This window comes from Pipistrellus hanaki (assembly GCF_964339955.1).
Source record: "Pipistrellus hanaki genome assembly, chromosome: 9".
Lineage (NCBI taxonomy): Eukaryota > Metazoa > Chordata > Mammalia > Chiroptera > Vespertilionidae > Pipistrellus > Pipistrellus hanaki.
Genome location: NC_140511.1, coordinates 45,417,290 through 45,438,210, shown reverse-complemented (window position 1 = coordinate 45,438,210; position 20,921 = coordinate 45,417,290). Strand labels below are relative to the sequence as shown.

General features: G+C 39.1%; 1 protein-coding gene across 2 annotated transcripts; it reads left to right on the top strand.

Annotated features, from left to right (window-relative positions):
• The first annotated feature begins 1,258 nt into the window (after nt 1–1,258).
• Nucleotides 1,259–20,433, top strand: LOC311627681 (E3 ubiquitin-protein ligase TRIM22-like). 2 transcript variants are annotated; one of them, XM_084894226.1, is made up of 8 exons: nt 1,259–1,394; nt 5,567–6,049; nt 6,614–6,709; nt 7,319–7,549; nt 16,362–16,384; nt 18,620–18,717; nt 18,998–19,024; nt 19,287–20,433. In XM_084894226.1, exons 2-8 carry the CDS (start codon nt 5,636–5,638, stop codon nt 19,880–19,882), a joined length of 1,485 nt encoding a protein of 494 aa, XP_084750352.1. In that variant the 5' UTR covers nt 1,259–1,394; nt 5,567–5,635; the 3' UTR covers nt 19,883–20,433. The 2 variants fall into 2 exon arrangements, with proteins under 2 accessions (XP_084750352.1, XP_084750353.1); XM_084894227.1 differs by lacking the exon at nt 18,998–19,024.
• The last annotated feature ends 488 nt before the right edge of the window (nt 20,434–20,921 follow it).

Genomic DNA, 20,921 nt, shown 5'->3' with positions numbered 1-20,921 from the left:
CAGCAGGTGAGAGCAGCAGCTCTGGTGCTGGCAGTGGGTGAGAGCACTGGGCAGGACCATGGTGCATGGGGGCAAAGAATTTTCTGTAACCACCAGAGGCTTGTCTCGATGACCTCGACTGGCACCCCACCTTGGTCTAGTGACCCCACTCACCTGCTCCACCATCCTGCTCCAGCTGACACCTGCCATGTTCTGCACTCTGCCACCTGCTGCCAACACCTGCCATGTTCCACGTGCACCCCCTGGTGGTCAGCGCATGTCACAGTGACCAGTTGTTCAATTGGTGGTTCTGCTATTCAGTCTATTTGCATATTAGGGTTTTAAAACTGAACAACCGAGGGGTGATTGGGTCAGCAGCCGCCACTTGCCCCTGCTGACAGCACTGACTTTGCTTGCACCCACTGCTGGCGCTGGCCCCAATCACTCTGTACCATCAGTGGATGCAAGCAGGGCCGGCACTATCAGTGCATAGAAGTGGCAGCGGTGGGAGTGGGGTTGCCAGCAGATGGAAGCAGGGGCTGCAGCGGGAGGGGCTGAGCAGGGGGCACAGAAGATAGGCTGAGACCTGCCCTTGTGTCCACCCCTGCCTCTCAGCCCACAGTTCCTTTCAAGGTGCATGAATTCATGTACAGGGTCCCTAGTATATAGATAATAACTACTCTCTCAGCTCAAATGAACTGAGTTCTATCACTGATTATCTTCCCCATCAGACTGCATTACAAAGTGCAGGTACCCAGCCGAAACCGGTTTGGCTCAGTGGTAGAGTGTCAGTCTGTGGACTGGAAGGTCCCAGGTTCGATTCCGGTCAAGGGCATATACATTGGCTGCGGGCACATCCCCGGTAGGTAGGAGGCAGCTGATCGATGATTCTCTCTCATCGATGTTTCTAACTCTCTATCCTTCTTCCTTCCTCTCTGTAAAAAATCAATAAAATATATATATTTTTTAAAAAGTGCAGGTACCCAGACTTTGTGGATGATGATTTTATAAGTAGTAGTTTAGTACATGACTATAGAATAAATTTAACTATTAGGTGTAAAAATGAATTGAAATTCTGAGTATTCAGGCAAGCTGTAGAATGTATAATTGGATTTCACATTCTTCTTATTCAAATATTCTTGCTAGAACAATCTGAGAAAGGGATAAAAACACAGTGATTGAGTGCCACGCTGGAATAGGTCCTAGAACATACTGAAGCATTAACTTTCCCAAGAGTTCCACAGGGTGGCGTCCCATTGTTATTGTTTGTTCTGCTTAGTTTCGTTTCCACTCCTATGAATTTAACTTCCATTTCTCACTCTGCTGTGTGGAGACACTCCTCGGTGGAGAACTCATTTCTGGATTGATGAGTGGATCTTGACCAGACGTACACTATATCTTCTCCACTCCTGAAAGTAAGTGGGGCAGTTTCCTGGGGGAGCAGACTGAATGTGTTTGGTGTCTTAAATTGTGGTTCTGAGGCTGCTCTGCTTGTGGGTGTCTCTGCTTGAGCTGGCAGAAAAAAATGAACACTGCGTCTGGGGGAAGAGTGACTTTTAAAGAAGGGAGGTTTAAAAGAGCAGAGTCTTGTTTATTTCTCGGAGGGACTATTATTTCTCCAGGCTGAGTTACCCTCATTTTCTTCCTATTCTGATTTTTTGACACTCTACCTTGCCAAATTGATCCAGAATATTTTTTCCCCCCAGACAGAAAATCTCTTCCTCCTATTCTCCAGTGAAACCTGTGAGATGGAGCTCTGTTTTTTTTTTGTTTGTTTTTTTTTTGTTTTTTTTTTCCTTTTCATAAAGCCCTGGTGAGGCCAGCAGGAGTGAGAGCCCTTGTCCGGATGCATGTGGGAAAGGATGGGATCTCTTGAAACTGGTCCTCGTACTTGTTCGTTAAATTATCATTATTATTTTTTTTAAATAAAAACTTTTTCTTAAAAGTACAAGCTTTCAGACAACAAGCTTCATCTAGCTGTAGTTGGCAACAGACATTGTGACAAGGAATTCAGATGTAAAAACAGGAATGGAATTTAGGATCAACATTGACCCAGTTACAATGTTGATTCTAAATTCCATGAGGAGCAGCTCATTTCTGGCCAGATGTCTTAGTCACCCAAGTGTCCTGGGGGCCTTTCCCCTTGGCCTTTGCTCCCAGTTCCTCATTTCTTGGGTTTTTTTATTCTCTCTCTCTTTTTTTTTTCTTTCTGCTTGAATGACATAGCTTCCTCTTTCATCTCCTTGGCCTGCTTCTTGGGCTGCTTTAGAGACTTTTTGTTTGTGGTTTTTTTTTGTGTGTGTGTGTTTTGTTTTGTTTTGTTTTTGTTTTTGCCATCTTTAAGACTAGAAATGACATCTGCTGCCCTTTCCCATGATCTGATTCTTTTACTCTTGTCTTGGTAACTTTTGGGAAGTTGTGCACAACCTTCCTGATAACTGTATAGTCCTCTGGCAAGCTGGTGAAGAAGGATGGATGATCAGGTTGTTGTCCATCTCTGCAGCTCCCGTGTGATCACTTGTCTCTCTGAAAGTTCAAGAACAGGGAATTTTCTCTACACTGAGAGCCACATCTCACTGTTACCTCAGTGCATCCCAATAATATTGGTTATAATCTACTTCTTGCAACCTCTCCCTATTTTTGTTTTAGTCTTTATAAATCTGTGCAGTAGTGGAGATAACAATAATGGCAATATTGAAGGCAATATGTTTCTCAGCAATTCTACCTATTTTAAAAATGACATTGACCTCTGTAAGTCATTTATTTTATTTACACATCTGAAGGAAAAAGTACTTTTTATTTTTTAAATTTCTTTTTCTTTCTTTGTTTTATTATTATTTAAAAATATATATTTTATTTATTTTTTACAGAGAGGAAGAGAGAGGGATAGAGAGTTAGAAACATAGATGAGAGAGAATCATCGACCAGCTGCCTCTTGCACACCCCCTACTGGGGATGTGCCCACAACCAAGGTAGATGCCCTTGACTGGAATCAAATCCAGGATCTTTCAGTCTGCAGGCCATCGCTCTATCCACTGAGCCAAACCAATTTCGGCTTCTTTCTTTATTATTTTTCAATTACAGTTGATATTCAATATCATTTTGTATTACTTTCTGGTGTACAGCATCTAACCTGTGAGGTGGAGCCCTGTTTAGACAATCATATAAACTAAAAAGTGTTTTCTTCCTAATCATACCTGTCTGTATCATATATAGTTATTAAAATATTATTGACTATATACTCTATGCTGTATTTTTATATTTCCATGACTATTTTGTGACTACCAATGTGTACTTTTTAATTCAAGAATGGAGTAATAGTATAAAAAATACATATATAAGAAATAAATAGACCAATGTGATTTCTAAATTATAACTGGTTATAAAATTGTTAGTGATGAAATTACCTCAATATTATGTCTTTGATGTTTCTGTAGGAGTCTTTGGGGAATGAGTTTGAGGGTATGGGAAGGCTCTGTGCAATTCAGGAGTGTTAGCAGATAAACACTTCTCAGGTATTGGAGAACTGCTAATTAATGGGAATAAAAATGAAAGCTGATTAGAAAATGTCTAATTATCTATAGAGAGATGGGGAATGGGGAACTTCTAGTTTTATATATTCACCAAACATTGTGTTCTTGTGTGAGGTACTGAGTTCATCAGTGAACAAAAGAAATAAGTTATATGTTAGGTAATAAAAACAAGAAAAACATATCAATGGTACAGCTAGCAATAATATTGGTGGTTTATAATAGATAAGTTAGAGCATGCCATTCTGATAAGAGACATGTGAGGTGGAAGACAGAATAAAATGTAAGAAGGAGTCATGCTGACATCAGGGAGATCATTCCATTTAGAGATAAGCAAGTGTAAAATCTGAGAGGCAGCAGTGGATTTGATACTTTTAATATCAAAAACACGTTTTTATTATGAGAAAGAAAGGCAGGAGAGATGAACCTCAATGACTGCCTGTGAAGTGAGGGAGTTCAGACTCGAAGGATCATCTATATTAATAAAAACATAATATGCAAATCAACTGAATGACTGAACAGCAGAATGACCATCCAGACGACCTCCTGGATGACCATACTATGACACATACTGGCACCAGGCCAACTAAGGTGGGTGCGATGCTATTGGTCAGGAGGCCCTGCCCTTGCCCCACGATAGCGCAGCAGGAGAAGGCCAGGCCATCCTCTGTGGGGTGGTTGATTGGGGAGTTCAGCATTTGATTTCCCCCAAGAGGGTGACCAAGGCCACCCGGCTGGTGGCCACAGAGGGTGGCCCAGGTCACCCAGCTGGCGGCACTGTGGTGGGTGGCCTCCCTCTGTGGGCCACCATGATCAATCTGGGGGCCCCATGGTCAATCGCCCACAGAGGAAAGGCCCACGCCACCAGCTAGCAATGCTGTGGTGGGTGTGCAGAGCTGGCCAGTGATCACTCCACAGCAGGAGGCCCAGTCCAGCCAAGAGATCACACCGCACACTTGTCACCTGCAGAGGAAGGCGACCAGTGGTGGGGAGAGGGGGCAGTGTCACACAGGTGGCAAGCAGTGGCAGTGGTGGGGGTGGGTCAGCTGCTGGCAACCAGGGGGAGAAAAGCCCCCATAAGGCCCTGATCACCAGCCAGGCCTAGGGACCATACTCCAGGGGTCCTGGATTATAAGAGGGCGTGGGTTGGGCTGAGGAAAACCCCCCTCACATGCACAAATTTCATGCACTGGGCTTTTAGTATATTATATTTTTTGCTGTTAAGAATTGATCAGAAAAAGAAATTTTGTAAAGACACTAAGGCTCGGGGTCAGAATGGGAGTGACTGCTAATGGCATTAAGCTTGTTTCCAAGCAATAGAAATGTTCTAAAATTAGATTGTGGTGATAGTTATTCTGTTTAATAAATGTATTATAAACTTTTGTACTCTTAAAATAAATGCATCAATGTAAATATAACTCAATAAAACTGTTCAAATATAGTAAGTCATGCAAGTGTAAAAGGCCAGAGGGCTGCAGTGGGGTTAGTGCAGTGGTTGGCGAACTCATTAGTCAACAGAGCCAATTATCAATAGTACAACAATTGAAATTTCTTTTGAGAGCCAAATTTTTTAAAATTTAAACTTCTAATGCCACTTCTTCAAACTAGACTCACCCAAGCCATGGTATTTTGTGGAAGAGCCACTCTCAAGGGGCCAAAGAGTCACATGTGGCTCAAGAGCCGCAGTTTGCTGACAACTGGGTTAGTGTATCTAACCTGTTGGATGTGTTTGCAGGTGAGAAATAATAGATAAGACTAATGGATGCGTAACATAAAGCTCTTGGTAGGAAGGGCCTCAAGTTGACCTCCATCTAGTAGAAAAAGAGAAAACAGCAAGTATTGGCTTGATAGGGTGAAATTTGTCATGTGACATAAACTAAGATAAAGTGTTTGAAATTATTACAAAGGGACTTCTTCATTTTGTCACTGACTACTCTTCTTCTTCGTCTCTTTTCCTTTTTTTTACTGAATATTAAAGTGTCCCACTCTAAATGTCTGCCCAACCAGTATCCTTTCTATTCCTGTCTTTCTTATCCTGCCCTCTTTAATATTCCCAGCCTTGCAGGAGTCTGTGAGCAAGAAGAGCCTCTGGAATCAGGACAGGAAGAAGCCAGAGGAGCACAGCAATGGATTTTTCATCACAGGGGAGCATAATCGAGGAGTTGATCTGCCGCATCTGCCAGCAGCTACTGACAGAACCCCTGAGCCTGGACTGTGGCCACAGCTTCTGCCAAGCCTGCATCTCTGCCAATGAGTCAGAGAGCTTCTTTGGAGGGCAATGCCGCTGTCCTGTGTGCCAGAGCCCATACGACCCTTGGAACCTCCTGCCTAATCAGCAGTTGACCGACAGAGTGAAGAAAATCAGAGAAGCCAACATGTCGTCCCACCAGCAGCAGAGGAGAGATCTCTGTGAGCACCATGGGGAAAATTGCCATCTCTTCTGTAAGGAGGATGGGAAGGCCATTTGCAGCCTTTGTGTCCAGGAGCAGCACCAAGGCCACCAAATATATAGCGTGGAGGAGGTGGTCAAGGAATGTCAGGTAGGCCCCAGGGTGTGAAAACATTGGGCAGAATGTCACCTGAAGTGAAATCTTTACTGCTTAATCCTATTTCTTTCCCTTGTCATCGTAGAACTGAGTGCTGCTTTCTCTTTGATATCCTTGGTTCAGCTTCTGAGGCCTGAGGGATATGGTTGTGCATTCATTCATTTTATTCAATAATATGCACATCCAAGAGAAGTTCTATGAGTGAGTTACTTTTCAAGATAAGTTCTGGTTGCCCCGTGAACAGACGGGATTTTTGGGAACATGGTTAAATCTGGGAAGAGTGTTCTTGAGGAGAAAGGACTTTGCTTGCTGCAGGATCAGTTCTTTCTCTAGGAAAAGAGAAATCTGAACTACTTGATACAGAGATGGAAACTTGCATCATCCTGGGATAAAGGACACACATACTTCCTCAGATTTCTGTCTGCCTTCTCAGTCCTGTTGCCTAGCTTCAGTTCTGAAATTCTAGTCTCTTCTTAGATGACCCTGATTTTTCCATTTATCCTCTATACAGGTGCTTAGAAAGCTCGTAGCTTGACTTTGGTGGTTCCTTTTTCACAGGAGAAATTCCAGGTGGTTGTGGACAGGCTGACACAGGAGCAGCAGGAAGCTGAGAGGTTGGAAGCTGTCATCAATGAAGAGAGAGATACCTGGAAGGTAAAACCACATTATTCCTGAGGCAGTTCTGAAACATCAAAATGGGCAGCACCTTATCCAATCACAAGGGGCCCTTTCCTCCTTGTTACCTCAGAATTAATGAGTCCAGAAGACTTGTGCTTAGTCCTCATTCAATTCCTTTCCTATTGAGGGTTGGGAGTTACAGAGTAGACACTCCCAAGTGAAAACGACTATTTGGAGGCAAAGAAAGAGAGAACCGATGTAAAAGCGATTCATGCATCCATGTCCCATTTCTATAATCAAGTTTGTGGTTCTGATACTGCCAGAAGAAATGTTAAGGAAGGCCAAGGATTCCCTGTTTTTGGAGATATGTATGAAGGAGTTCCATATAAAGTGTGGCATAATTATCCAAGCCTCATCCAGGTAGCACATGTATTTCCTGGTGGGCCATGAGAAAGTAGACTTGAAGGAATTGCTTTGGGAACAGCTCAAGGAAAACAGTAGGAAAAATGCCTTTTCCTGAAATGGCTCCCTTCCTTTTACCTTGTAAGTGCCTGAGGAGACTATTGCATTGGCTTTCCAAGGCACATAAAAAGTAGGTCCTCAGCTAGACTTTCTGACTGCCTCTTTTTACTCTCATCCTTAAAGTATTGTATGCAGACTGAAAGAGAGAGGATTTTAAAGGGGTTTGAGGAAATGAGAGGCATCCTGGACAGAGAAGAGAAAAGGGAGCTGCAAAAGCTGGATGACAACGAAGTGCATGTGCTGGATAACTTGGCAGTGGCTAAAGACCAGATGGTCCAGCAGAGCCAGTACATGAGAGAGCTCATCTCAGATCTCCAACGTCATATGTATGAAGCATCAATGGACACTCTGCAGGTAATACTTAGGATGGAGATCCTACATATGAGATTTGGGGGAATCATAGAGATTATGCTTCTTTTCCCTCTGGGTCCCTGCACTTTCTTCCTTATTGAAAAGTTCCTTTGGCCCTTAAATGCTCCTTCTCTGTCATTCATTTTATGGGTCATTAGGAAAATTCAATGTACAAATGACAAGGGAAACATTATTATTTTATAAAGTGCCATGCAAAAATTTGAGAGAGGATTTCTTGCTATATTCTATTATCATCTAGCACAGTGTTTCCCAAACTTCTCTCATGATGAGAATCACCTGGTGGAGTTGTTAAAACACAGATTCCTGAATCCCAACTAAGAAGTGCTAAACTAGAATTTTTGAGAACATATAGGTAAAATTGCATACCTAACTTAGTGCTCTGTATATAAAATCTGTCTTAGAGCACTAGTTAAGTATACAATTTTACCTATATGTTCCCAAAAATTCTAGTTTAGCACTTCTTAGTTGGGATTCAGGAATCTGTGTTTTAACAACTCCACCAGGTGATTCTCATCATGAGAGAAGTTTGGGAAACACTGATCTAGCATTTGTAAGGCATTTCTTCACTCAGCTTACTCAAGCAACTCATATCTCTATGTTAGGTTTTGTTGTTTTGTTAAGGGGTAGCAAATGTGATACCTGTGTGAGGGATGAGAATATATGACCATGTGTATGTGCTTATGCATACTCATTTGTGTGTGTGTGTGTGTGTGTGTGTGTGCGTGTGTGTGCTGGCTAGAGAAAGATGGGATAAATATAGCACTTTGATAAAGAAATTGTACCAAAGTTATTCTTTTTCCATGGAATTAGCTGCATGACTAATCTTAAGCTAGGAAACATATTGGGAAGCTGAGGAAATTTCAAATTTTCTCTGCTTGACTTCTTGCCATTCTTTTTTGCTAGTTGAATAGGAATTTCTTAACTTTGGTTTCAATAGCAAAGTAACCAATTTCCATCTGCTGGGTCTTTACTTCTTCCTCAAAAAACATATTTTTGAAGTACAAATTGCATTAAAAGATATACCCTTTGTAAATATACAACTCAAATATTTTTAGTAAATATGTTGAATTGTTAAACTGTGTCCAAACAAGTTCAACACTTTTGAAAAAAATCTCTCCCTTCTTCCACGGAATTATTGTGGCATCTTTGTCAAAAATAAATTTGCTCTATTATATTTTTGGATTAGTGAAACAATTCTATTCAATTTAATTTCAAAACAACCCCCCCCCCCCCAATAAAAGCAATTCAATTCTATTTCAAAAACAATTCTATTTTAAGTTGGAATATCTCTTAAGACTGAAGCACCTCTGCCCCAGGGATCATGAAAATTCTACTGCCATCTAGTGGGTAGAGGCCAAAGATGCTACTCATCCACAACAAACCACAGGGCAGACCCCATTGGACAGTTGTGTGTGTGTTTTTTTTTGTGTTTTTTTTTTTTTTTTTGGGGGGGGGGGGTATAACCATCTGTTGAATTACTTTTTGAGTAATTTTAGTTCATGCAATTGGTTAGAATTGATAAAACCACTATTAATAGCACCAGGGATGTATATGTTTCTCAGTTCTAGGTACATCAGCATATTTAATTTCTATAGGTTTACCAAAGATGCAGTGATTATTTTAAGATATGCACCTGACCTATTCAGGGCAATGATTTGTATGTCTTAGAAGGTTATTGTTATGACTAGAAAGAAAAATTCTCTTTTCCACTATGTGATATATTAAGGATTATTATTTAAACCAGGATGCTGAACTTGATACCATATAGAGAATGAAAAGAAAGTTCATATAAGCAAGTAGAAAATAGAATTTTGAGAAGAGAGAACTGATCCTGAGAAGATTTTTCTTAGAAATCTAGCTAATGCAAAAGTTCTGCTTGCCCCCCTGAGTTTCTCTTTTTTCCTTTTAAATTTAAGCTAGTTTTAGCTAGGCTTTTGTTATATACAATAACAATAAAAACAATATAGAGAGTAAAAAAAAATTTTGAGGGAGTATAGCCAACTAGAGGCCAGGGATTTGCTTATATGAAAAAGTTTAGACTAAAGCGGGAAACCAAATTGTTGGTGAAATCATGTTTAAAGAAATAAGGCAAATAATATTATGACAGGGAAGAGAAGATGGCTAAAAGAAGCTTAGCATATGGACTGGGTTGGCTTAATACAATATTGGAATTCAAGGTAAGATATACTTTTTAAGACAGTGATAAAGTGGATATTAATACCATTCTGGAAAATGGAATGTAAATATCTGGGAAACAGTCAATTACATTTTAGACTTTCTCTGCTGCTGGCTTATTTCACACTTATACATTGATGAATGTACATAGAGTGAGTAGAGGAAGGCTGGAGAAAAACATTTTCTTGATGTGCTAGTTTGCTTGCCCCTAGAGCAAAATAAAATATCCATTCTAAGAAATGTAATTATTAAGTATTCATATTTTATTCTGCAGAGCATGGAATTATGTCTACGAAATAGATTTCCCTTTTGTCACTCAACTACATGAAATCATAATGAATTAAGGGGTGTTCTCATGAATATTTTAAAAGAAATAGTAGGCCTCCTCTATGATTTTTATTTTTATTTCTTAAATTAATTCTTTATTGTTGAAATTATTACATATGTCCCTCTTTTCCCCATTGTCTCTCCCAGCCTTCCCTGACCCTGCCAGTCCAGGCCTTCACACCCCACTGTCTATGTCCATTGGTTATCATTGGTTATGATTATATGCAAACAAGTTCTTTAGTTAATCTCTCCCCGCCCTCCTTCTCCCCCCTCCTCCCCGCAACTCCCGCCCACTCTCCCCTACCTTCTCTCTGAGGCATGATAGTCTGTTCAATGATTCTGTCTCTGGATCTATTTTTATTCATCAGTTTAGGTTGTACATTATATTCCACAAATGAGTGAAATTGTGTGATACTTATTTTTCTCTGACTGGCTTATTTCACTTAGCATAATGCTCTCCAGGTCCATCCATGCTGTTGCAAGTAGTAAGAGTTCTTTCTTTTTTATAGCAGTGTAGTATTTCATTGTGTAGAAGTACCACAGTTTTTTAATCTACTCATCTGCTGATAGGCACTTAGGCTGTTTCCAAATCTTAGCTTTTGTAAATTATACAACTATGAACATCGGGGTGCATATATTCTTTCTGATTGGTGTTTCTGATTTCTTGGGATATGTTCCTAGCAATGGGATTACTGGGTCAAATGAGAGTTCCATTTTCAATTTTTTGAGAAAACTCCATACTGTTTTCAGCAAAGGCTGGACCAGTCTGCATTCCCACCAGCAGTGCTGGAGGGTCGGTTCCCTAGTCTCCACATCCTCCCCAGCACTGGTCATTTGTTGATTTGTTGATAGTCATTCTGACTGGTGTGAGGTGATATTTCATTGTTGTTTTGATTAGTGATTTTTTTTTCATATGTCTTTGACCTTCTGTACATTGACTTTCAAGAAGTATCAATTTAGGTCCTTTGCCTATTTTTAAAAATTGTATTGTTTATCTTTCTTTTGTTAAATTGTATGACTTCCCTATAAATTTTAGGGATTAAACCTCTATCAGATGTAACATTAGCAAAAAATGTTCTCCCATGCAATGGACTCTCTTGTTATTTTGTTGATAGTTTCTTTTGCTGTGCAGAAGCTTTTTATTTTGAGGTAATCCAATGTATTTTCTTCTTAGTTTCCATTGTCCTAGGAGATGTATCAGTAAACAAATTTCTATGAGATACGTCTGATATTTTGCAGTCTCTGGATTCTTCTAAGATTTTTATGGTTTCCCATCTTACATTTAAGTCATTTATCCACTTTGAGTTTTTTTTGTTGTTGTTTTCTTTTATATATGGTGTAAGTTGGTGGTCAAGTTCCATTTTTTTTTTTTTTTGCATGTGTCTGTCCAATTTTCCCAACACCATTTATTGAAGAGACTGCCTTGACTCCATTGTATGCTTTTGCCTCTTTTCTCAAATATTAATTGAGCATAGTGGTTTGGGCCAATTTCTGGGTTCTCCATTCAATTCCATTGGTCTATATGTCTGCTCTTGCTCCTGGACCAGGCTGTTTTGAAAACAATGGCTTTGTAATATAACTTGATGTCTGGTATTGTGATCCTTCCAACTTTGTTCTTTTTTTCTCAGGATTACTGTAGCTATTTGTTTTGTTTTTAATTCTATATAAATTTCTGGAGAGTTTGTTCTATGCTGTTGGTATTTTAATGGGCATTACATTGAATTTAAGATTGCTTTGGGTGGTATGGACATTTCAATGATGTTGAACACAGTGTATTCTTCCACTTTTTTTTTTTATATCTTCCTCTATCTCTTTTTTCAACATCCTGTATTCTGAGTACAGGTCTTTACCTCCTTAATTATGTTTATTCCTAGGCATCTTATTTTTTTCCCCCAATGGTAAATTGGATTGTTTTTTAATTTCTTTTTCTGTGAGTTCATTATTGGTATATAAAAATGCCATAGATTTCTGGGTGTTAATTTTGTATCCTGCTACACTGCCAAATTCATTTATTAAATTTAGTAGTTTTTTTATGGAATCTTTAGGGTTTTCTATGTACAATATCATGTCATTAGCAAATAATGACAATTTCAGTTCTTTTCTAATTCAGATGCCTTTTATGTCTTCTTCTTGTCTGATCACTGTAGCTAGCACTTCCAGTACTATGTCAAACAGGAGTGGTGAGAGTGGGCATCCCTGCCTTGTTCCTGTTCTTAGGGGAAATGGTTTTAATTTATGTCCATTGAGTATGTTGCTGGCTATAGCATCATATATGGCTTTTATTATGTTGAGGTATGATCCTTCTATTCCCATTTTGATGAGGGTTTTTTTTTTTTTTTATCAAGAAAAGGTTTTGGATTTTGTCAAATGCTTTTTATGTATCAGTTGGTATGATCATGTGGTTTTTGTCTTTCAATTTGTTTATGTGATGTATCATTTTTATTGATTTGCAATTATTGTTCCAGCCTTGCATCACTGGGATAAATCCCAATTGGTCATGGGATATGATCTTTTTAATGTATTGCTGGATGTAATTTTCTAATATTTGTTGAGGGTTTTATCATCTATGCTCATCAGAGATATTGGCCAGTAATTCTCTTTTTTTGTAGTGTACTTTTCTGGTTTTGGAATTAGGGTAATTCCTGCCTTTAGAGAAAGAACTTGGAAGTATTCCTTGCTCTTGAATTTTTTACAATAGTCTGTAGGTGCTAGTTCTTGTTTGAAAGTTTGGTAAAACACCCCTGTAAAGCCATCCAGACCAGGGCTTTTGTTTGCTGGAAGTTTGTTGATTACTGCTTCAATTTGATCAGTAGTTATTGGTCTATTCAGGTTTTTCTTATTCTTCCTGATAGCATTTGAGAAGATTTTGTTTTTCTAGGAATACATCCATTTCACTTAGGTTGCCCAATTTGTTGGAATAGAGTTGTTCATAGTATTCATTTATTTATTATTTTTTACAATCCTTTGTATTTCTGTGAAGTCAATTGTTACGTCACCTCTTTCATTTCTTATTTTATTTACATGGGTCCTCTCTCTTTGCTTCTTGATGAGCCTGGCTAAAGGTACATCAATCCTGTTTATCCTTTCAAAGAACCAGTTCTTGGTTCTATTCATCTATTTTTTTTTTTTTTTTTTTTTTGTCTCTACGTCATTTATTTCTGCTCTAATTTTTATTATTTCCTTGCTTCTACTTACTCTGGGATTTTCTTGTTGCTCTCTTTGTAATTCATTAAGTTGTAGGGTTAGATAATTTGTCACCCGCTTTTCTTATTTTTATAGGTAAACCTGTAGTGCTATGAAATTCCCTCTCAAGATTGCTTTCACTGTGTCTGATAGATTTTGGACTGTTGTGTTTTCATTATCATTTATTTTTCAAGATTTTTATTTATTTATTCTTTGATCTCTTTGGTAACCAATCATTGTTTAATAGAATGCTATTTAGGTTCCAAGAGTTTGATTGTTTTTTATTATTTTTACTGTAGTCTATTTCTAATTTTATGACATTGTGATCTGAGAAGATGATTGATATGATTTCAGTCTCCTTGAATTTTTAGAGACTGTCCTAATATGTGATTTATCTTTGAAAATCACCCACGTGCACTTGAGAAGAATATGTATTACATGGCTTTGTGGTGAAATGTTTTGAAGATGTCAATTAGTTCCATCTGCTCTAGTGAGTTGTTTAGGATTGCTGTTTCTTTATTGATTTTTGTCTAGAAGATTTATCCAGTGATGTAAATGTGGTATTCAAACCCCCTACTATTTTGTATTGCTATCATTCTCCTTCTTGATATCTTCTAGAAGTATTTTTATGTATTTGGGTGCTCCTGTATTAGGTACATTATATATTTAACAGAATTATATCCTCTTGTTGAATTGATCTCTTTAGTATTATAAAATGGCCTTCCTTATTTGTTATTATGGTTTCCACTTTGAGGTCTATTTTGTCAGATATAAGAATTGCTACCCCAGATTTTTTTTTTTTTCTTTTCCATTTGCCTGAAAGATTTTCCCCATCACTTCACTTTCTGTCTGTGTGAGTCCTTTATTCTGTGGTGGATCTTTTGTAGATAGCATAAATATGGGTCATATTTTCTTATACATTAAGTTACCCCGTATCTTTTAATTGGGGCATTTCATATATTTACATTTAAGGTTATTATTGATAGCTATTGGTTTGTTGCCTTTTTAAAATTTTATTCTTTATGCCTGTGTTTCTTATTCCCTTTATATTTCTTCTTTTTACGACAGTCTCTTTAACATTTCTTGCATTGCTGGCTTGGTGGTAATAAACTCCCTTAGCCTTTTCTTGCCTGTGAAGGTCCTGATTTCACCTTCAATTTTGACTAATAGCCTTGCTGGATAGAGTATTCTTGGATCATTTTATATACTTCATTCCATTCCCTTCTGGCATGGTGTGTTTCTGTTGAGAAATCATTTGATAGTCTAGTGGGAGATCCCTTGTAGGTAACTTTCTCTCTCTTGCAGCCCTTAAGATGTTTCTTTATTGTTAACATTTGCCATTATAATTACAATGTGTCTTGGTGTGGGTCTTTTGGGGTTCATCTTGTTTGGAACTCTGTGCTTATGTGACTTTTTTCTTCCACAAGTCAAGGAAATTTTCTGTCATTGTTTCTTCCAATAGGTTTGTTCTGATTCTTATCCTTCTGACACCCCTATTATGCAGATTTGTTTGTTTGGTTTTTTTCTTTCATGCTGCCCCAAAGCTCCCTTTATCTCTCCCACTTTTTAATTTTTTCCCCAATTGCTGTTCAGATTGAGTGTTTTTATTAATCTTGTCTTCTAACTCTCTGTTTTAGTCCTCTACTTCTGCAAGTCTACTGTTGAAGCTTTTCATGGTGTTCTTTATTGCAGATATGTCATTCTTCATTTCTTCTTGATTCTTACAAATGTTGATGAATTTTTCATGTAGACAGTTGAGCATCCTTAGAATCATTAACCTGAATTCTTTCCATGACATGTTATTGGCCTCCATTTTATTTATTTCTTTTTCCGTTGATTCCTCTTTTTCTTTCCTTTGGTGGATTGTTTCTTTGCTTCCCCATTTTTTCTTACTCTTTCTGCCCCTGAGCACCTTGCTTGGGTCTGAGAGGTTGAAGTCCCAAGTGGTCCAATGGTCGTGGATTTCCTAGCTCAGAGGCTGGATTTGCCATGAGTCTTACATCTTTATTGTCTTTGCTCTGAGTTGTACTCCCCTCTCCCATGGATTTGGACCCTCTGATGTCTGCTGCAGGTGCTTAGGATGGGCAGGGGTGTGTGTACAGTTCCTCTTGTGTGCGACTCCCTATGAGGACCCAGATCCCTCTGACATGTACAGACCTAGCAACAGTGGCAGCATGGTGTCCTAGTCTCTCTGCAGCAGCTCACTTGCAGTGCTGTCCTAAGGCCTGGTCTGAGTGCCAGGTTGCTTCAGCTCACTCTGGCAAGGTGGTCCTGTGACTCAGGGCTGAGCATGCCAGGTGTCTCCATGTCACACCAGCAGCATGGTCCAGGGGGCCCAGGAGGGACACACAGCTGGTGGCTCTGGGTTAAAACAGTGAAGACCTGAGGCCTGAGTGGGACTGGGGCACAGAGTTCCCCTGGCTTGCCTCACAGTGTGAGGTCAGGAAGCACTGACAAGGAGGCGTGGTGTAGGAGGTCTCTGTGGTGAGCACTCACTGCAGACATCTGGAAGTCCGCATGATGGTACTGCACCACTCATTTCCAGGGTTCAGTGGTGGTCCCACACAGATTACAGCTGGCAAGTGGCCCCCTGCACAGGTCTGGAATGGTGTCTAGGTCAGTCTTGGTGTTTGTGTGCCTGCACTCCTGGCTTCCTCTGCTCCCCTCTCTGCCTTTTAAATATATTCCATCTCCAGATCTTAGAAACACCTTTCCAACATCCTCACGAGTCCTCTAGGATGGTTGATTTGGGTCTTATCTCTAAGTCCCCCCCACCCCCCACCACCTATTTATTCTGACTATTTATTTATTCAAGCCATATTAAAGGTACTAGGAGTATGAGGAAGAAGGTGAGTAAAACTTTATAGGTAGGAGGGCTTATCACTCCTTTAAGGGTTCCCAGACAAAATAAGGGATGCGTAGTTAAATTTGAATTGCAGATAACACATTATTTTTTAGCAGAAGAGTATCTTAAATATTATAGAGCCCATGTTTATACTAAAACATATTTGTGATATTTTCAAAATTAAATTTTAACTAGCCATTTTAATTTTCTAAATCTGTCAACTTTCCTCTTGATTTATATGTGTATTTTTTTTTTTCTCCCCAGGATATAATTAACGTCATAAGAAGGTATGTGTGTGTGTGAGACCAGGCATGGTCCTTTTTGTGTGATGACAGAATTATAACTATGAGTAATCTTGAATAAATCATAATTTTAAACAATCATAGATATAGAAAACTTGGTTATTACATTATTTCACCTGCTGATGACAGGTGACACTGTGTAATGGTATGGAATTTGGGTGGTGGGAAGTCACAGAGTTAGGAATAATAGAGCATTAGAAATAAGAGTCCCAAACAAGAGGCCTACACAAACACACATCTTAATTAAAATGCTACTGGAAACTATTACGCTAAGTGAAATAAGCTAATAAGAGCAAAACAGATATCACATGATTTCACTTATTTGTGAATGCTAAGGAACAAAATGAATTGACCATCAAAATAAGAACCAAGGCATGGAGACTTGGACCACATTGACATCTCTTAGAAGGTGGGGGATGAGAAGAAGAGATAAACCAAATAACTTACATACTTATATGCATAGCCCATGGACACATACAATAGTGTGGGGGAGGCCTGCAATGGGTAGAGAGGGGGTAAAGTGTGTAAAATGGGGGACATCTATAATACTGTCAATAATAAAAAAATATTGTATATTAAATTTCTAAAAATGTTATAGATTAAAGACAAAACAAGAATCTAAAAAGCAACAAGAGAAAAGTAGTTACTTACCTACAAGAGGATTCCCATTAAGTCTTTCAGCTGATTTCTCAATAGAAACTTTGCCAGCCAGAAGGGAGTGCCATGAAATATTCAAAGTGATGGAAACTGAGGACCTACAGACAAGATTAGTCTACCTAGCAAGGTTATTATTTAGAGTTAAAGGTCAGGTAAAGTGCTTCCCAAATAAGAAAAAGCTAAATGCATTCATCATCACCAAACTAGTACTATTTGAAATATTAAAGAGTCTTGTTTAGGAAGAATAAATAAAAAGAAAGATTAAAAAATAGGTGAAATAAAGGAAGATGAAAGAAAGAAAGAAAGAAAGAAAGAAAGAAAGAAAGAAAGAAAGAAAGAAAGAAAGAGAAAGAAAGAGAGAGAGAAAGAAAGAAAGAGAGAGAGAGAGAGGGAGGGAGGGAGGGAGGGAGGGAGGGAGGGAGGGAGAGAGAGAAAAGAACGAAGGAAGGAAGGAAGGAAGGAAGGAAGGAAGGAAGGAAGGAAGGAAGAAAGAAAGAAAGAAAGAAAGAAAGAAAGAAAGAAAGAAAGAAAGAAAGAAAGAAAGAAAGAAAGAGGAAGATTCAAGTCTCAGGGAATAATGGCTTTTAGTCCTGGTGTCAATAATAAATCTCTTTTTGTTTACACATATTAGCAACTTGTAGGAAAGTGGCTTTATTTGTCTAAAGTTGAACACATACTTGGCAGCATCAAGCACGTGAAATTCAGACCACTATTAATTTTAATATATTAAGTTCTCCTTTTTCAAATATTTGTAATGATTCCCCAAAGAAAGTGACATTCTATTTTATGCTCAGCATCTGTATTGGGTTAATAGACTTAGAAAACACGTCAGACTTTCAATACAGAAGCCCCACACTTGCTAACCTAAAGCTCTCAGTAGCCAAGTTCTAGAGCCTCTCCACTAAGCATCTGCCTGGAGACCTTCCTCTTCCTGGAGGAACCACTGAGATGGCAGTAACTCTTTCATATGTGAAATGCTTTTTATTAGAGACACCAGACAACTTTTAAAGGTACCGCCATTACATCTAATAGTGTATTATTTTAAGAGGTAGAAAGTATGGAGTTAATTTTTTTTTTCTTTTTCATTTTGGAAGGATGAACACGAGCTTCGTGAGTTCTTTCCAAGGTCACACAGAGGGTAGATAGAAAGGTAGACATGGCCGGGACTGGTTTGGCTCAGTGGATAGAGCGTCGGCCTGCGGACTGAAAGGTCCTGGGTTCGATTCCGGTCAAGGGCATGTACATTGGTTGCGGGCACATCCCCAGTAGGGGATATGCAAGAGGCAGCTGGTCGATGTATCTCTCTCATCGACATTTCTAGCTATCTATCCCTCTCCCTTCCTCTCTGTGGAAAATCAATAAAATATATTTAAAAAAAAAAAAAAAAGAAAGGTAGACATGAAGACATTCCTTCTGGTTGCAGTGTCAGGCTCTCACCCCCTCAGGCTCTTCATGGAAGATGACTCAAGTGATAAGGCATCAATGGAATGAAAGATGAGAGAGACAATGGTCTTGGAGAGACAAAAGGTAAGAAGTGTGAGGAATCAATTTTGTCTTATTTAGGAGCGAGGTCTGGACCTTGAAGAAGCCAAAAACTGTTTCCAAGAAACTGAGTACATTCCGATTTCCAGATCTGAATGGGATGCTGCAAGCCTTTAAAGGTGAGGAAAGCCAGAGGAAGGGTGTATTCTTACAGTACCAGAGCACATGGAGGAATGGATGCTATTTCTATATGAGGACAAAAGGGAGGAGATAAGCCTCACAAGAGGACATAGATACCCTGTGCTGAAGATGTGAACACATCTGAGTGGGAATGGCCAGGTGTCCTCCTTCACCAGTGGACAACCTCAAGAGGCTTCCCCTCCCACTCAAGAGCAAGAATAGGTATCAGAGGTTCCTCCTTTGCTTCTAACAACAACATTGATACTTTTGTCATTTCAGAGCTGGCGGAAGCCCAAAGCCACTGGGGTAAGAAATTACAGGTTCTTCAAATCTTCATGTTCTGATCCCTTTTCAGAAGTTGTGCTTAATCTTAGGTCCCATGATCTCAGTTACTTGTGTTCTACCCAAACAGATAAACATACAGCAGTTCTTAACTGATCTACTTCTTCCTGACCCATTAACTCATGTTCTTCCCAGTCAATTCCCAAATTCCTTCTCAAAATGTCACAAGATACACAAGATACGTGCCATATTTAATTCACCTGACTATGTAATTTTTTTCCTACAGTGGACTTGACCCTGAATCCATTCAATGATCTATCGAATGTTGTCGTTTCTGAGGATCACAGACAAGTGACTATTGGGAGTGATTTTATGTTTCGGAATGTATACCCACGTAACTTTTCTGCTTTTGATGTACAGAGCAGTCAAAATTTCTCTTCAGGGAAATATTACTGGGAAGTTGATGTGTCTGGGAAAGTTGCTTGGATTCTGGGGGTATACAGTAAAACAAGCAATCTCAATAGAAATAAAAGCTTTGAGTTTGTTTTTACCCCAAAACCAAATTATTCAAATGCTTACTCCAGATTCAGACCTGAAAATGGCTACTGGGTTGTAGGGTTACAGAATCAATCTGAGTACAATGCCTTTGAGGACTCTTCCACCACTGATCCCAAGATCTTGACTCTTTTCATCGCTGTTCCTCCTCATCGAGTTGGCATTTTCCTAGACCAGGAAGCAAGCACTGTCACATTTTTTAATGTCACAAATCATGGGTCACTTATCTACAAGTTCTCTAAATGTCACTTTTCTCAGACTGTTTATCCCTATTTCAATCCTTGGAATTGCCCAGTTCCCATTACTCTGTGCCCACCGAGCTCCTGAATATACTCTCCTTCCCTCACCCAATTCTGTGTAGTGACCCTTGTCTTGGGCTCATCTCCTGCATCTGAGCTCACTGCTCCATTCAGACCTTCTCTTCCTTGCTGTCTTCCTTCTGTAGAACATTAATTCTGGGGTTAGAAGAGAAGCTTATTTACTCACCCTTTCCTATATTATTAGCAAAAGGTATGTAATTCCTCCTATCAACAGAAAAGTATAATTCCTCTACCCTCCTATTTTTCCACATTTTCCTTTAACCCTAACTTGAAGAGATACTAACCATGACCTTAGGACAATCCATAACCACCCCACAACTAAGTGGTATTTGAGTGTACATCTATTTGTTGCACAACATACAGCAGGTTGTCCAGAGAGGTGTGTATGTGTGTGTGTGTGTGTGTGGGGGGGGGGGCAAATGTAATATATGTACCCAGAGTAAACATTTTATGTTCAGGTGTTTGAGTTTAAATCCTGTCTCTTATCTTACAAGGTGTGTAACGATGGATTATATTTTTGTTTCTTCTTATAAAATAAAAATTGGTTTATAAATTGCATCTAACTCTTAAAGATCTTTTTTGTGAAACTGTCACTCAATGTAAAGCACCTCCTTAAGGGTTCTGCAACAATATAATAAATGTGTGCTCTCATGATCTCAAAAAAGTATGAACAGTGTCAGTGTCCTGTATAATGGATGTGTGCCCTTCAGAGGAAGAGAAAATGATTCTACTGAAGCTAATTTGTCAAGTTCCCAGACTCTGATGTCAAGATTACTCCAGTCCCAGGCTTGTGTCACAGATCTTTTTACATCGAGGCTGGGACTGTTTTAAGACTCTTTACTGGGAATAAGTCAGAAAAAAAAGCAAATATATGAGTTCCCAAGATCTGTCCAACAGAGGGAGCCATGTATAGGGACAGCCATTCTTATTAGGGACAGTCTTTTGGTGTTCAGAGTTTGTCCTTGTGCTGAAAAGATAGATCTGAGTATTACATTCTATATACTGTACAAGGCCCTTTTATTTTCTTTACTTTTAAAATTTGTTTC